Here is an 18,229-nt window from a genome sequence, read left to right on the forward strand (position 1 = left end):
AAACAAGACATTCACTTTGGCCTGGAGAAAAATACTCACACAGATGAGGATGAAGATTGGGCCATTCATTCCCATCCCCCATTCTTTTACCCCAGCACGCCAATCCTGTATCTAATCTTATTTGTAAAGCCCCTGCACTTTCACAATGACCATATTAAGTAGCACGCAACCATCTTTATGTTTTGATTTAGCATCACTCACACTGGTAAGCATTTCTAGGCCGCCTCTCGTTTTTCTCCCTCTCTGTCCCCTACATTCTGCAGGTTATCCTTTTTATTGGTTTGCATATTGATTCTGCTATTTCTGCTGAGTTCTCTCCCTGCTGCGCTGGCTATTTAGCCTCCACCAGTGGTGCTAATGGCTTGTAATCTTTCACGGAGCAGCTGTGGGATTGAAATGATATAATGGATGCACAGGACCTGAAACATAGTAAACCTTGGTAGCGGTTTTTAAAAGGTACCATTTTCCTCCCTTTCTTTTAGCGACAGGGACAGAAACGCACTAATGTGTGAGTGGGCACAGCCCTCCCCTCCTGCCTCACGTGGATGACCATGCCCACCTCTGGGGTCTTTTTGCAGGCAGGACAGATCATCAGGGGAGCTGGAAAAGCCAAACAGGCTCCATGAACGTGAACTGAAAAGTTCAAGAGCGAGGTTCAGGACAGAAAGGCAGGGGACCCAGAGGGGGAGAGAAAAGAGCCTGCAAGGGATGAATCTTGAGAGAAACTCTGTGGGAAGTGTGTTTGCTTGAAGAATGGGAGAAAAGATTCGGGCAGCTATGAGACTGGAGGAGACAGGGAGACAGCTCAGATTGTGTGCTGTGCCACAGTTCCCTGGAAGGTCTCATAAAGATTTCAGTAGCTTGTTTGTTTGCTTGTTGGTTTGTTTGCTTATGGATGACAGGCTAGTACCTCTTGAGTGTGATGCTGTGCTGAGGTGGACCTCAAGGCAGCCCCACTTTATTCAGGTTATGCTTTTAAGAATCAGATCTCATTCTTCTCATTATTTTCTCCTAGTCCTTTTGTACACACTGAGTATGTCCCTTTTCCAAGTCAACTAAATCCAGCCTTTGTACAGTCATAAAAATCATAAGTCATCTTCACAGTTCCCGTGGGCCTTTCGTATGCCTTCTCTCTAATCCTCACATCAATCTGGTGAACTGGGCCTTATTGGATCCATTTTAAATGAGAGCAAACCGAAGCCAGAGAGTTGAAGTGTCTTGTCAAAGCTCTCCCAGCTGGCAGGCGGCAACCGCAGAACTGGAACCAGGGTCCCTGACTTGAAGCCCAGGCAGCAGTTAATGGGGCATCCTTCGTACACCTTTCTTTCACTCCCATCAAGGGATATTTTATTTCTCCCTAGGAATCTGCACACCATCCAAAATGGATCATTATCTTTCATTACTCATCTAACAAAAGTATTAAGCACCTACGATGGGGCGATCCTGGGAATAATATCAGTGGTGGCCAAACGCACAGGGTCCATCAGACACATAATCACACAAAGCAGGCCAGGATGGTGGCCCTGATGTGCACCGTGATGGGGAAACAGGGCTAACAGGAGCCTAAGGAGCTTGTCCAGGACCTGAGGAGAGTGCGTACAGCCTCCGCGTGAGCTCTTAGGAATCGCTGGGCTACTTGAGCCAGGGAGCTTTGGGCTCCACCTTCACTGCCTGGGGCATTTCTGGGAAGGAGGTCACACAGTTTAGAGCTGTCTTGAGGCTCCCATACTCTCAGGCCATGGCAATTGCATGCAGCGTTCTTTTCAGGAAATGATGTGCTTTGGTGTCCCTAGAGGAGAGTTTCCCCCTGAGAGGTAGGGGCAGAGGGAGAATGCGGGGTTCCTGACCTGGGGCCAAGGGGCTGGTTTGACTGTCCCAGAGGTCCACTCACTTCTCTTTCCTATTGCAGTTTGTGGTGGGACGAGACGGCACCTGTGGCGTGGTGTGCGAACACTCCCCTTTCGACGGCATCGTCCTGGTGCAGTGCACGGAGCATCTGCTTAAGCACATGTGAGTCTGGGAGCAGGGCCCCTCCCGAGCAGCCAGAGGAGGCAAAGCCAGACTGCCAAGCAGCCGCCAAGCTAGGCCAAGAAAAATGTGGGCGGTCGCCGGGGGGCCACGCTAGTGTGGAAAGTGTCTTAGCAAAAGATGACTTTGAAAACCAACCTAAACAAGGCATCATATGCTTTATTCGGTCATGGACAGAAGGGGCAGACTGAGCGACAGGTTAGGGGCAGTTAGGGCAAGGCTTGGCCAAGAATTCTCAGCTTTAAAGGAACATCTGCTTTGGTCCAGGGAAGTCCAGGTCGATGTCTTGCTTGTCCAGAGTCAGGGCTGGGCCTGCTGTTGACCCAACACAGAGGGGAGGTCTCTGAGCTGCACCTCTTTCCTTTCCCTTGGGCTGGGTCCCTCTCTCCAACTCCCATCCTGGACAGACTGAGTACTTCTGTGTCCCTTAAACACACCAGGTTCCATCCTCCATTCACAATTTTGCTCATTCTCTCCTTCTAGGATCTTCTCCCTGAGTCTATAAGTTCTTCCATGATTTAGGAACTCTTCAGGATCACTGAAAACCCCAACCTGCCCTCGTAAACAGAACAACACAATTTGCTTGTTCCATTTTCCCCGAGTGTTTTTTAAGAGTTAGTGGTGTAGCGTGGTCAAATGGAAAACGTGGAAAGAAATACTGGGCTTTGAGGTCAGGTGGAACCGGATGGAATTCTAGCTCTGCCACTCACTAATTTAGGCGGCCTCTCTGAGCTTCAGTGTGTTCATCTGTTTCATGGTTTGGGGGGCAAATCAAACTCCAACAGCTAAGATGACTGCAGCACAAAGAAACAAGCTGCCCGCAGCCCCCCAGCTTGCGAGCCGCAGGAGGTCACCCCTTTGTCCTGCAGGGTGAAGACCAGCAAGAAAATGGTCCGAGCCGACTCGGTCAGCGAGCTCCCAGCACCCAGGAGGCTGAGGTGGAAATGTTCCCCGGAAATTCAAGGCCTCTTAGCCTCCTCGGCAGAAAAACTTCAACAGTAAGGAGAATCCCAGGTCTTTGGGGGTGATGCTCCGGGGGTCACCCTACAATGCCCCCGCCCCACCAGCTGCCAAGACACCCTGGAAGCTTCCAAACACCCCAGCCCCTCTGCCTCCTCCACCTGCCTCCGCCCACCCCCTCATGGAAATGTAGTCAAACAGAAGGGGAGTTATAACTCTTTGGGAAATGACCTTGCTGAAGTATCCATCATTTCCATAAAATGCAAACGTGGAGCTATTTTTTTCTGCAGGTTTCACCTGACTGAGCAGAGTCAAGGCGGGGAAATCATCCTCTGCTTTCGGGGGAGTCATAAACAACTGGTTTGAATAGGTCATTTGAATCCGAGCTATTTCAATTTGCCTGAATTTACACTGCAACTTGACAAGGGGCCTTTTTTTCCCAAGGGCCATGCTGGCCCTAACGGGACCTAGGCAGGAGGGCCAGGGATCGATGTGAGCCCTCGCTGACAGTGGCAAGGTGTGCTGGGAGCCACGGGCTGGCAACTAGATCTGGACTTTGGTTGTTCATTCCCTCATTCAATAAGTGAGCATGAGTACATTGATTCATTCATTCATTCATTCATTCATCAAACACGTGTAGAGCTCTGGCGTGTGCCAGGCCTCTGGTAGGGCTCCGGGGACACAGAGATCAATGTGCCACGGGGCCTGCCCTCCATACTTTAGTGGAGGAAGTGGACCCCCAACACAAAAATATCAGATGCAATAAGCGCCAAAACCAGAGAGGGGCATTCGAACCTGAACACACAGAGGACGCGGGAGCTGGGTTCTGCCAGGATGCTGAGGGAGGGTTTTACAGAGTTGGGCCTTGAAGGATGACCAGGAGTTTGTGGTACCAGCAGCTGGGGGAGAGATAGGTTCATAAGAGATCAGGCTGGTCTGGAGGCCAGCGAGTGAGAGAATGGCCAGAGTTGGGGCAATAAAGGGAAGTCAGGGTCACATTGTGAAGAGCTTCATGTCCTTATGTTATGGGGACTGGAAGCTGTCCTGTAGCAGTGAGGAGCCCCTGGAAGATTTTGTGCATGGGGTTTCGGGGAGCCAGTGAGGAGACTGTGGGAATAGCACAGGTGAGCAGGACAGAACGTGGCCGGGCTCAGAGGCCGAGGGATGGGGAGGATGAGCCCACAGCGAGCTGCTGGGGAGGTTGAATGGCTTTCCACGGGGAGGAGGAGAGGCCTCAGGTGTTCATCTGTAAAGCGGTGCTCGTATCTCAACCCTACGGGGCTGTTCTTGGGACACACAGGCTGCTAGGAGAGTGAACTGGTGGGCTGGTGAGCCCTGGGCCGAGGAACGAGCCCATTTACTTTCAGGGATTCAAGCAGGCGTCACGCGGTCCCGAGACCCCCAGCTTCCCTCTCTGGAGGATCAGAAAAGCCAAGAGAGGCCTGTGGGTGGGGAAGCAGGAGGAGCTGAGGCGGGTCTTGAGCTGCCATGGAAGGCAGGTAGAGTCTGATGGCCAGGGCTTGGACAAGAGGTTCCCAGGTGTCTGTGGTGACTGTAAGCTCAGCCTGTTGGGGGACGGTGGGTCAACAGGCCCGACTGAGCAGTGAGTTCCCGCGAGCACTGGGCCCCCTCTGAGTCCTGATGGGTCCCCGGAGCCTGGCATGGCCCCCCGAGAGCTGAGCTCACATGGCTGGAGGAATAATTCAAGGCAAGGCAGGCAGGGAGGAGCAAACCCTGAGGGAGTGTGGGAGGGGGGTCAGGGCTGCCCACCTAGGGCTCTGCGCGCGCGCGCACACACACCCGCGGCTGGTGGGCGGGTGGTGAGGACCTTGCTGGGCGTCGCTTCAGGCAGCAGTCAGCCCGGACCCCAGACTCGTTATGAAGGAGGAGACTGGTCAATATGTGAGGGTGGGCGTGGGGGGAGACCAGCGCTGAAAGGTCTCAGTGTGGACTCAGGGACTCTTCCTGCCGCTCTGCCAATGATTCGTGAGCAGCAAAGACCTACGCGTGTCGGGAGGCTCAGCACTTTCTGGGTAAGATGGGTTTTCGGTCACCAGCAAAGCCCAGATGAGCAGCTCTTGCTGTGGTGACCGTGGCCAGCGGCCAGGCTCCAGGCCTTTCTTCCATAGCACAACAGGGACGAGTCTCAGTGAGGAGATGCTGCTTGCAGCCATCAGAGAAACGGGCTTTTCCCTGGACGTAGGGGATTTGCAGGTCTGGCAGGATGGCCGGGATTCCAAAAGAGTCCGTAGGGATGCTGGACACACCTTCCCAAACAGATCGAACCTTTCAGGCCTTCTTCTGTGGGCAATGAAGTTTTAGGACTTTGTTTGTGGGCAGTGTTCTCCCTGCCCATGCAAATGTCCCTCGTGCTTCCGTGTCCTTCCCTGCAGCCAGGCCCACCTCCCCTACCCCCAGCGCAGGGCCACTGCCCAGCCAAGCCTCACCTTTAGCTCAGAGTCACCCTGCTTGGCACGCCTTCTGCCACTTCCAAACGTCAAGGCCTGTCTCTGACAGTGCACTGGATATCTAGCGTGCTGGGACGTAGACCAGGATTGAGAAACTTCGTTAGACCCTGTGGTGAGTGCATTCTATTTTGCATGCAATGAATGCACCTTTTCTTTTTCTTCCACAGAATAGTAAAGAATCTCGACTTCACGGTTTATAAATTTGATGACTATGGGAAAACATTCATTAAGCAGCAGAAATGCAGCCCCGATGCCTTTATTCAGGTGGCCCTCCAGCTGGCCTTCTATAGGTAAGTACAGCCTGCCAAGGTGGGCTGACTGACAAGCTACTCTAGAGTCTAGAAGCATCTTGGAGGGAGAGATGACTTTCTGCGGGCCTAGAGGATGGGGGTATGATCAGGGCAGGCTGCATGGAAGGAGGTGTCACCTAACTGGGTTTCAAAGTGTGAGTCCAACCTCAGACATGAAAAGAAGGATATTGCATTCAAGAAGCTGGCGAGCGATGGCCCAGGGGCACAGAGCTCACAGGGAAGGAACACAGAAATCACAAGAGCCAGGCAGGTGATGAGGACGTCAGGTAGGGAGGCTGCTTCTCCTCCTGATCTCACCCAGCCCACCTGGGTCCCTGTATAATTGTGACCTGTTCCTCTCCACTCTTCCTGGCCTTGATAAGGAAACGGAACTAGCATCCCCACCCTGCCCGCCCCGGCAAGGGGGTCAAGTCAAAGATCTGGGGCTTGATTTGTCTCTGTCTCTCATTCCCCTCATCCCCATGTCAATTCTCCTCCAAATGTCTACCCTCCATTCTCTTCCTTTCACCTCCACTGCCATCGGCCCCTCCCAAGCCCCCATCACCTAATGCTTGGTCAACTGTAGCATGCCCCGGGGTGTCTCTGCTTCCACTCTTGTCCCCTATAATCCTATCTTCATGAAGCATGAACTTTAAAATATGCAAATCAGTCTTTATCACCTACCATGTTTCCCTTCACGCTTAGAACAAAGTCCAGCTCCCTGAAAGGCTCCCTGTGAACCAGCCTTCCCTGGGGCCCTGCCCCCAAGCTCTCTTCCGCCTCCAGATCTTTGCTCTGGCTCTGGCTCTGCCCACCCACCTGTCACCACTGCTCTTCACACACCAGCTCCTTCCCACCGCTCAGGTCTCAGCCCAGGTGTCAGCCCTCAGAGGCCACCTCCGGACTCCTTGCCACCCAGTTCCCTGTCACAGCACATTGTGCTCTTTTTCCTTCATGGCAGTCGTTATTCACGTGGACTCCCTTGTTCATTGATTTGCTGACTTTGTTTTCTAGACTGTCTCCCCCAGGCATGATGTTCTGGCTATCTTGCACGCCTGGGACAGAGTAGGCATCAGGGACTGTCACAGACATGAGAAGACACTGCAGGAGTTTTAGCCCAGGGTGGCACAGTGAGGTGTGTAGTTTAGAAAAATCTCTATAATGGTAGCTGTGTGTTGGGGAAGGGATGCAGTGTAGGGAGGTAAGGGTTGAAGGCAGGGTTGGGAGCCTAACTGGTCTTTCATAGGAGGCGAAAAGTAAAATGCAAAATAGATCTTCCTCAAGACAGGGCTGGCCCCTGTTGGTTTCAGCGTTCCAGAAGCTATAGCTCATAAACTGGCACGGGCAGTAAATAGCACTATGCCCCCACCAGAACCTGCTTTCGGCTTGCAACCAGGGGAGGCATAAAGCGACCCTGGAGAAAGCCGGGGCAAGGAGGTGTCACTAATGAGCAGGCGGCATCCCAGAGCCCAGTGTCCCACGCAGGGGGCTGTGACTCATGGGGAAGGGAGTGCAGCCACTCTGTCATCTGTCAGGCTGACGTCACCCCACACGAGGACTGTACTCATCACCAGGACATGGAGACCTCGCCGGCAGGACCTGGCCTCTGGAACTGCAATCAGTGCCGTTCTGATACTCAGATAGTATGTGGCTAAAATGGGCCACGAGGTCAGTGTCCTGCTGGTGCCATAACTGGGGACACTGCTGCACTGGTACCCCCCTGGCAAGCACTTCAGAGCTTCAGATCCAAAGCCCAGAGGGGCTGGTGGACACTGCATAGAGCCTCCCAACTCCACCCTCCAGGGATCTTTGCTGTCACTGGACATGGCCAGGAATAGATGTGGCCAGAGGCTCCCGGGCTCACTGAATAGGCAAAATACAACCTGCTGCCCATGGAATGCATTCTTCAGAGTTTCAGCTGTAACAAAAAAGATATCTTTTAATCTGCTCCTAGATTCAGCAGAAACCTGGAAGCTACCTAAATTGGGGTTGATCAGCGACCAGCCAGTGATGGCGTCTACTTTTGTGCTCGGCACGGCATTTGCCCCCAGGGGCTAGAGAGATACAGGAAATGAGCTCCCTGCCAGAGTTTTGGGGAAGTGAGACATAAGTGTACAGAAAGTGCCATGCCAAATCAGACTCGGCCCTCCCTCCTCCTGGAGCTCACCCAGGGTGGGAGAGACATGCCCCGAGAAGGCCAAGATACAGGGCCCCAACTTGCTGTGTGACTTCGGGGTGTCACTGCCCCTCTCTGAGTTCTGTGTCTTTCCCCTCCCTGACCCCAACACCAACAACTTTCCTGACTGGTGAGAAGGGCGTGTGCCAGCCTGGTGTGCAAGGGGAAGAGACTTGCTCTGGCTGGCGGGGACAGCGGCCACTGCTCTTCTGGTCACAGATGTGAGGGAGGAGAGGCACAGCCCTTGTGCCCATGGGTCTGTTTGGAAGCCCTGCTGCCCCTGGACAGTGAGCCTCTGCAGCAGCTGACACCCACGGCCACTAAGGCCCCCTCCCTGCCTCGATCCATAGGTCATGCTTGAATTGTTTTTAAATAAAACAGGATTCCCTCAAGAGTGCAAATGATGAATTACTCCATGCTGTGCTATTAATCAAACACTAATTGGATCTCGCAGAAAACTCTAGGTTTCCCACCAGACTGGGACTTTAAAAAAACTACCAGTCACATCTTCCTTATTTTATATCTACACAATATCACCCACGCAGGAAAGTGTGCTCGGCTCTTCGTGTCCGAGGCTCCCCGACATTCATCTTCGGGGAATCTCCTCCAGAATTCTATTAGCGTTAAAATGAAATACTGTGCAGAGCGAAGGCAGGATTGTAAAAGTAAGGGCAGCCGAGGCTATTTCAGCGTTTATGACTCCCTGAGAAGGCAGCACCGTCTGCCGTTCCTCCTTCATCCTGTGCAGGCTCCACAGGAGACTCGTGCCCACCTACGAGAGCGCGTCCATCCGTCGGTTCCGCGAGGGACGGGTGGACAACATTCGATCAGCCACTCTGGAGGCGCTGCGTTTTGTGAAAACCATCACTGACCACATGGCCACCGTGCCGGTAAGTCCTGCTGGCCCGAGGAGTCTCGGGGGGACAAGTGAGGCGGCTGTGGACCGCCTGTCCTCTCGGCCCCGAGACAACCAGCTCCTTTAGCTTGTCTGCCACTGAGCAGCCTCTTAAAGCCCCATGCACTGTGTCTCTGGTTCATTTACAGGATTCAGAGAAGCTACTGCTCCTGAAGGATGCCATCCGAGCCCAGACCGAGTACACAGTCATGGTGAGTGACCTCGCCTCAGCTCAGGACTGTGGGCTGTGCCCAGAGCTGGGGCCTCGGCATGGGCTCTGGGTGACAGCCGGGCCACCACCTGCACAGCGACTTGGTGAGGGCACCTCACCTCTCATAGCCTCCTCTTCCTTATTTTTAGAACCTGGGTAACACACCACTCCTGGTTTTTACACGGATTTTACAAGAATACAATGAATGGTCTTTGAAACAACAACAACAACAACAATAATAATAGCACCAACATGTATAGCACTTTACAGTTTATACAAGAGAGTCAGATGTGTGGTGGTTTGCACACTTGGCACAATCTCAGGTGAGGAGGTATTTATTCCCACTCAGGACTGGTTTTGTCTTCTTATTCTCCATGTATTTATTTATACTGCCTGTGAATTTAAAAAATATATTTGCTGAAAGTTAACGGTGAAATCGAAATTGTAAGGGAAATGTTTCCCTAGTTTAGGGAAATAATATATTTTCTAGCACTGCAAAGCTATCATTTGCATACAAACAGAGAATAAGCTACTACTTGGGCTGGTGATCAATGTATTAATTGCAAATCATTCTGATACAGTCTTTGAAGGACCATATAATCTATGAAAAAGAGTTGACTGATTTCACTCTATATACTTGAAAGCAAGCACAACACATATCTGGGTTTTAGAACTAGCCAATGTAGGCTTTTCTGTAATTCAGTTGCTAGGTCCCTGATTCATCGGAATAGTTAAGTGTTTGTTCTGTTTGGGGAAAATCAAGCTCGCTGTCATGTGTTCAGTGGGTAGCCTTTGTTTTCCCGCTTTATGCCAGGCAAGGCCCTGGGTACTAGGAAATAAAAAATGAAGCCCTGTGCTTCGGGAGTGCACCGTGTAGTTGGGAGAAGAGGCCTTACATGCTTCAGGAAGTAGCAGAGAACATGGAGGAGCAAGCTCCTTCTTCTGCTTGGGAAAGCCAGGAAGACTTTTCAGAGGAAGTGGTGCTTAATATGAGACTTGAAGCATGAAGAAGTGCTTGTCAGGTGGGTATAGAAGGGAAGGATGGCCCCAGAGGGAACAGCATGTGCAAAGGCAAAGAGTCTTGAGAGAATAAGACATATTGGAGGAAAAGCAAGTAGTTCCATATGTGCAGCTTGCAAAGGACAGAAAAGCAGGAAAGCTCATGATGCTGGATTTCCCTGTCACAAAGCTTACCCTGGTGACCAGGTAGAAGGACTGGTTGGAGCATGGGGTGGTCTGCCAAGAGACAGAATTAGGGACCTATATAATGTTTAGGGAGAGCTGGTAAAAGGACTGACGTAGAGCAGGGGCAGGGGGTGTTGAAGAGGAAGACACAAACTTCTGATCAAACATGGTGAACTGAACACAAGGGTTTACTGTCACTCCCTCTAAAACCCTCAAAAACATCAGCAAAGGGGGTTTTTTAAGCCATAAATACACTAGAGCAAAAAGAATGAGAAAGGAGATGACAACAAAGTTTCACAGCTGGAAAGCAGAACAGATGGCATCTGACTTAGCAGACCAGAGGAAGCTGAAACCCAAGCAAACAGTGAGGGAGACCCAGGAGCCCAGTGAAGTGCACTGAAGAACCTCAGAACGGCTCAGGAGTTGGAGGCTCCACCACAAGTAGGAGTGCATGTGGGGCTGAAAAGAAGAGGATTCGCTGATGATCTATATGAGAAGCAGTTAGCCCCTCAGTTCCTCCTTTGACCTTAGTGTTGTCCAATTTCCTTGGTATGAAAAAAAAAAAAGTCTGAGAAGAAAAAAAATCAAATACAAAGATCAGGAATAAAAACATAATTGGACTTAACATCACTGGAAGGTGGAAGATACTGAAACAATGCCTTCAAATTCTGAGAGAAAATGATTTTTAATGCATATTCTATACCCAGCTAAACTATCAAATTTGAAGTTAGAATAAAGACATTTTATACAGATAAGGTCTTAAAATTTTTACTTATTAAGCTCTCTTTCTTGTAAAACTATTGGAGGATATAGACCACTAATGTAAGAGAATAAAGCACAAAAAGGAAAGTCATAAGCTCAAATACCAGAAGAGTCAACACAAGAAAGAGGTAGAGAAAGAGGATGAGAGTAAAGGGAGATCCCAAGTTGACAGCTGTTCAGCAGACCCAGAGAACAGAGGGTCCACAGAGAAGCAAGAAGTGAAAGGAGAAATTAAATTGATAAATTATCTGATACATTTTAATGTATTAAGGGAAGTTTTACACTTCCAGCTAAGGGTTTAGGAATCAATTAGTTACAGATACATAGAAAGGTAAGCAAGTGGGAACATCATAATTTAATTATTTACAAATTGTCATTTCTAGGGAAAACAAAAAACTGAATAAGAAAGGAAATCTAATCCTAATACACTACAGGACTCAGCTGTGAATACCTGCATAATTATAACCATGTAAACGCTGAATATTGATCAAGCAACAAGGAGTTCAAATGTAACTCTATTTGGGAGCATAGGAGAGTGGAAGTGTATTTGGGGAGTGGGGATATAAAAGAGCCAAAGTTTCATCTTCTATAATAAGAAAACTGAAAAATGCAGTAACGGCAGTCTAAGCATGTTGTTTAGAACTAAGAAAGTCAGTCGCTAAAAGGGTTCCAAGTGATTGCTTCTGTGGAGTGGGACTCAGTGCTGGCAAAGTGACATAAGCCTTTGGCTTACTTGGGTTTTTTTTTTTAACTATAAATATACAACTTTGATAATAATTTAAATTTTTATGAAAAATTTAGAAAAATATCCTCCAAAGCATTGCCATAGGCTTCTGTTGTTTTAACTATTTTAAGTTGGTGAAAACGACTAAGTAAAAGAGACAAGGGATGGGAAGAGGAGAGCTATAAAGAGGCTTTGTAGGTAAATCTGGTACCTGGTTGGCCGTGCAGGGTAAGGGACAGAGGAAGGAAGCCAGGAAACCTCCAGATATCTGGCAAGTATATTTGGTAGTGGTAGTGGAGAAAGGAAATTCCAGAGAAAGGAGCAAATGTGATCCAGACTCGCTATCACATACTCACAGCACCTTATGCTTTTCCTTCCTAGCATTTACTCGGTTTATGATCACAAGCTTATCTGTATGGTTGGTTAACTTCTGTCTCCCATCACACCTAAGCCTCCGTGAGGCTGAGTCTGTGACTGCTTTGTTCTCTAGCAGCTGCTCAGGCACATAGTAGGTACTCAATTAAGATCCCTTGAATGAACGAAAGACTGAATGCCGAGTCATTTTACTCATTACTACTCATGGCTCTGATCCAAACAACCTGTTAAATCAACCCCAGTTGCCAGTTGCTACAGTGACTTCAGAGATGGTGAAAACAGGGGTGGATTGGCTGCTGCACAGAGTAGCTGCTTTGATAGATCTACACAAATCAGTCATTAAACAGAGGCAACCAGAGAAATTAAAAGTGCATCTACTTCATAGCTCTTGTGTCTCACAGTTCTTCCCCTCTGTCCTAACGGGGCACGTCTAAAGTGAGCGGTGGTTGTATAACATGTCTTTTCAGCCCATAATTCGGTGCATTTGGAGAGACTGGGGCCTCTGAGTCATCTTTATGCATTCATTGTCAACTGAAAGAAAACAGCTGTCAAATTCCAAAACGTGACTTGTAAACCTGAACAAAGTTCATTGTGATGGGAGGTTTCCTCCTAGGTGGGGCGTTAACAGCTAAGTGGCCATCTTACGTAACCGTGAAACCCCCAAGAGTTACTCACAATTACCCTGATGTTGATCCAGAGGTTAATACGAGAGGCCAGATGTGGCCCCCATGTCTCCCTCAGCCCCCCAAATTGCCCCAAATAAGCATGTAATCCAAGCAAAGCCCATGTGCATGCTACACATGCAGCCTCCAGTGGGGAATAAAAAGAATGAGTGCCCTGGCCTCACTGCCTCACTTCCAGCCACAGCACCACCACCCCTGGGCTCCTCCTACATAGAAATTCTCTTACCACTGCTTCCACTGCTATTCTCTTACCCGCCCTTTTTTTAAAAGATTTTTTTGATATGGACCATTTTTAGTCTTTATTGAATTCGTTACAATATTGCTTCTGTTTTATGTTTTGGTTTTTCGGCCGCGAGGCATGTGGGATCTTAGCTCCCCGACCAGGGACTGAACCCGAACCCCCTGCATCGGAAGGCAAAGTCTTAACCACTGGACCGCCAGAAAAGTCCCTCTCTTATCCTTTGATAAGAGTTCAAATACCTGTGACAAAAAGAAAAACCCTTTCTTCATCCAAAAACCCTTGAAAATGTGAGCTGAGCCTCTGCTAAGCTGTCTAGTTCCTGTCTCAAAATTATTCTTAGATTACGAATCCAGTTTAGTTGAATTGATTCTGAGCCTACGAAAACAGCAGCCAAGACTCAGGAACAGACCTCAGTGCTCTCTACCCCTCATTCCTTGGGCTCCTGCTGGAGTATGAAGCGTTGGTTGTGGTGAGAGTCTGTCCAGTGACAGCCCGGAGCACCCCTCCCCATGCTTGGATGGGGCCCAGCACCTGTGCTCCTGCCCAGATTCCTGCCCTACCTGAGAAGGTACTGGGGATGGCCCAGCTGACCCCACTCTTTCCACTTAGAGCACGGAGTAGTTATACACAGTGAACGCCAGCAGGGACCATGCTGTTGGGAGGACTCAGACTCACTGACTTTTAACTCGGGCATCCTCGTGTTAGAACCCAACCTGCTCTGACTCATCCTGTGTATGTAGAAATGCACAAGGGCCCAAGGAGCAGAGGCCACATGTAGTACAGTGGTCGGTTCTGGGCGGTCACCCACACACGTGGTCTGCAGCAAGTACTGGGTAGGCGAGAGCAGTCAGAGTCCCCTTTAGCATTGCGGACTAGAGAGGAGGGGAGGAGGGGGAGCCCATGTCTCATGTCCTGTTCTTTGTCCCCAACTACCCAGGCCATAACAGGGATGGCCATTGACAACCACCTGCTGGGGCTGCAGGAGCTGGCTCGGGAAGTGTGCAAGGAACTGCCCGAGATGTTCACAGATGAAACATACCTGATGAGCAACCGGTTTGTCCTCTCCACCAGCCAGGTACAGCCCTAGCATGGCCGTGACCCAAGAAGCCACTTAGTGAAAGCAGTGAGCTCTCTAAAGAGCTCGGTGTCTACAGCCCACTGCTTAGAGTCAGGCAAGTCCTGGCTCTGCTTCCAGTGAGCTGCGTGGCCTTCAGCACAAGGACCTGAATGCTCAGAGTGCAGGTCTCCCCACCTTCTAAATGGGCATAATCACGAATGCCACCTTAGCAGAGGTGGGCAGGATGGGAGAACACCCATTCTGGTGCCCTAACCATTAGGCTTACTCCCTCCAATGTTGCTTGAGACATGGTGTTCCACCATGGTGACCACAGGCTCTGAAGCCCGACAGGCCCACAGCAAAGTCCTGGCTCAACCAGATGCGACAATATCAGTGGAAAGCCCAGCCCAGTGCCTGGCACGGACAGGGTCCTCCAAACAGGTCACAGCCATTATTCTAAGGGGCCACTGCTGGCCCAGCATCTCCTAACCAGTGCTACAGGCTTGTTCTGTTGGAGGACCACTGACACAAAAAAAGAATCCAATCCATTAGAGAAAGGCAGCCATTTAGGGGAGAAATTACCTATTGCCCCCACCCCCGCCCCCCACGAATGTCAATTTACTAAAACTCCACCTCATCTGCGAAAAGCTGGACGTGGGCAATAAAAAGGGCTGATAAAGTTGTGTTTGAGGATAAAAGCCCACTCAGTAATTTCATTTTGGCATTATGGCAGTGAACTTGCAGACGTGAATAAACGAGTGCAGAATACAACAACATAAATTCTTCAGGAAACCATCCATGGGCAAAAAGTGCTTCAGAACGGCTTTATGGCCTTCGGCTGTTACACGGCAAATTTATCTGACAATGAGGTGGCTCTATTAGCAAGACTAATGGTTTGTTCTGCCCCATTAAAATGGCCAGTGTCATTTCTGAAGGCCCGAGCACACAGAGCCTGTGGGTTTAAAGCAAACCCCGCCCTGCACCTGCTCAAGAATGTGCTCTATTTTCCCTTTAAAGCCAGCTAATAAAATTAATTTAGGGTGTGGTGACTCTTTTTTCCAACTGGAATGAACATTTACGGCTCGAATGCCTTCAGAAACACTTTCTTGGTTTGTGATCCAAATTACAAAATCTCTGCCCTCTGAATTCAAAACACATCAGGTACATAACTAAAACTCCAGTTGATGGCAATCTTTGAAACGCCCAGTGCTGGGTAATTGTGCGTGGCCAGGCTGTGGGGAGAAAATCAGACCAGCCAGGCAATACTGACAGTAATTAAGGATGTGGGAAAAATCGACAGAGAAGACGAGCCAGATTTCCTCCAGTTCATAAATTACTCCCTCTGGGAAGCCATCTAACTGTTGGGTGCCACCAGGGTACCATTTAGTAAATTGCTCTGATTGCCTCCTTGATTCCAACAGCCCCCAGGTGAAGGAGAGACTCGGCTGAGACCCAGCACCAGGTCACTCTGGGAGCTTCTGACTTCACAAGTAGAGGAGATTTCACACCAGGGAGGGCCTTATGGCCCTTCTTCCTCTGATTTCATGCAGTTAGATGGGTTTGTTTTGACGACTCTGGCTGTGGCCATCCATGATGAAGCAATCAGTTGATGTGGTTAATTCAGTCAAACACCCAGGTGGAAAATAGTCAAAGAGAAGCAAATATCCCATCGAGGCCCCTGGGTTGTTGCAACGCCATGCTTTATAGCAGACTTTCAGAACAAGCAGCTTCTGACCTGTCCTCTCCTCCAGGTGCCCACCACTATGGAGATGTTTTGCTGCTATGGTCCTGTGGTACCCAATGGCTATGGCGCCTGCTACAACCCCCAGCCAGAGAGCATCCTTTTCTGCATCTCCAGCTTCCATGGCTGCAAAGAGACCTCTTCAACCAAGTTTGCAAAAGCTGTGGAAGAAAGCCTCATTGAAATGAGAGGCCTCTGCAGTCGGCCACCGTGTGCCACGGGCAAGCCACTGGTGACAAAGGAAAAAGTAACAAGGCCCAGCCAGGGGCACCAACCTTGACTGCTGCCACTAGGTTTCACCTCCTCAAACCCAGCATTCTGCAGCTGCCAGACCCTGCCGAACCCCTGTCCCAACCCTTACCCCAGCTTTCTGTAGCTCCCCTGTAACTCCGGACCCAACACACAGACCACGCTGAGGCATCACACAAAGCTGGAGTGTTAGGAGGAAAGCGTCCCTCATGATGCATGGGAATTGTCATTATTGATCAAGGTGCCCTCAGGCCTGTGCGCTGGGAAATAAAACCAGCCTGGCCCGGAGGTGGCCTGGGCAAGATGGGGAAGGCACCACTGACTTCCCTCCATGGCCATGGAAGCTTAATATTGGTTTGCTTCCCAGCAGGACCTAGCGTGTCCAGGTGATGTTTTTGCCCAACGAAAGAGTCACCTTATTATGTGCAATGTACCCAAATGAACCACAAAGGAAGAGGCTAACTCCAAGTCATTACCTTGTGTCTTTTTGGGAGGAGTAGGGGGCTTTGTTTTCAGATTCAAAGCAGTCTGATCACAGCATTCAGAGTGACCTGCCCCGAGACACACAGTCCTGTAAGCACTAACCCACCCCCTGACATACACACAGACACACACACACACACACACACACACACACACACACACACAGCACAAGTTAATTTAAAATATAATGATCTGGGCCTGCAGACACATTTCTCCTTTTGCCTCCCGGAAGCAGCCTTCCATTGAGTTCAGAAAATCTGGTCCGGCTAGTCTAAAAGGGAAAAAAAATGGTCTACCATTGCCCTGGAGTAGCTGCCGCTCCCTGCTTTCCCCAGGGCCGTGGCGGGGACCACTTCCCCAGGGATCCTGCCACTTGCATTTTTTCTGGTTGCGTTCCCACCCGCCTTCACAAGAAACATGCCCTGATAGGTGATCTGTCTTTTAGAGGAGAGAGGGATGCTTCAGGGGTTTTCTGCTGCTGTTGTTTATTTGTTTTGTTTTGTTCATTCTTAAGAGAGGCTTTTAAGAAAACCACTGTGACGTTAATTTCAGAATATGATCTCAGTGGCCTAAGCAGGACACCCTTGGACAGCTGGGCTCCTTTATGTGGAGGATGTTGTCTAGGGATTCTGCCTAAAACTCGTGTGGAGGAGCCCAGAGCAGGGCTCTCCACTGGCCTGGGGGCTGAGGGCACAGCTGGCAGAGAGCAGGGTTGGGGGGAGGGAATGGCCACATGAAGAGCCAGTCCTGACAGAGGGGCAGACAGTCCTCAGAAAGAACCGAGGTGAGATTGTCTGGGGAGGCTGTGATCGTGGAGGAGATGTGAGAGGCACTTTCTGCTGGGGCATATTTTTATGAGAAAGCAACCAGAAAAATCAAAACTGCAAATAGCTGAGGCAGCCTGCCTCTGTCCAGAGGAGGTGCAGAACTGGGCTCCCATCACACTGAGTTCTGCCATGCTCCCTGCAGGGTTTTCTGGAAAAGCCTCCCTGCCCCTGCCCATCCAGCTCTGTATCACTCTGAGCCCTCCACACTGGCCCAGGGACCCTGCACGTGTCCCTTCTTCAGACCACTGTTCCAACTCTCTGCACTTTGACCTGTATGGAAGCGGGCAGGGCTGAGATGGGATGGGCATTTTAACCTTTACTGGGCTCTTTGTAACACAAACAGCCCAATGTAGTGAATTCCTTAAACCCCTGGTTTTAGATTGAGGATTTCTATTGGATGATCTGGGAGATTCTGACACTGCCCTTCAAAATTATTTGTCTATACGTCCATGCTCCTTCCCTCACACGTCCACCTTCCTGCTCCCCCTGGAAAAGTGCAGCCCAAGAGTTCTGGGAATGTTTGGGGAACTGCTGTCCACCCGCTGTAGGTTGACCCAAAGCCACTTATCTGTTCTCATCAAATGACCACAGTGAAGATCCGAGTTCTCTTCTGGTTTCTCTCCATGGATTTCTGGGCAGGCAGAGAACTCTGGTTTGGGGATCAGGCAGCCCCACTGACCTTGGCCAAGAAACTTAAAAGCCCAGAGACTCAATTGTCTCCATCATCAAATGGGGAAAAGAGTGTCCCGGCCTTGTGAGTTTGTCAGGATTGTATATCACATGTGTAAAGGGCTTTCCACAAGCAGGTGGGCACTGGTGCCCGCTGTCAGGATGATGTTACACCAGCAGGCATTGTTCAGGTGATGTTTGTTTC

General features: G+C 50.0%; 1 protein-coding gene across 1 annotated transcript in view; it reads left to right on the forward strand.

Annotated features, from left to right (window-relative positions):
- Positions 1–16,076, forward strand: part of CHAT (choline O-acetyltransferase) — a 55,819-nt gene extending 39,743 nt beyond the window's left edge. The window contains exons 9-15 of the mRNA XM_007130490.3: positions 1,910–2,010; positions 2,898–3,026; positions 5,624–5,746; positions 8,671–8,812; positions 8,967–9,029; positions 13,936–14,073; positions 15,807–16,076. Coding sequence (XP_007130552.2) covers positions 1,910–2,010; positions 2,898–3,026; positions 5,624–5,746; positions 8,671–8,812; positions 8,967–9,029; positions 13,936–14,073; positions 15,807–16,076 — 966 coding nt within the window. The remainder of the gene's footprint in view (positions 1–1,909; positions 2,011–2,897; positions 3,027–5,623; positions 5,747–8,670; positions 8,813–8,966; positions 9,030–13,935; positions 14,074–15,806) is intronic.
- Positions 16,077–18,229: the final 2,153 nt, after the last annotated feature.

Source organism: Physeter macrocephalus, chromosome 20 (genome assembly GCF_002837175.3).
Source record: "Physeter macrocephalus isolate SW-GA chromosome 20, ASM283717v5, whole genome shotgun sequence".
Taxonomy (NCBI): domain Eukaryota; kingdom Metazoa; phylum Chordata; class Mammalia; order Artiodactyla; family Physeteridae; genus Physeter; species Physeter macrocephalus.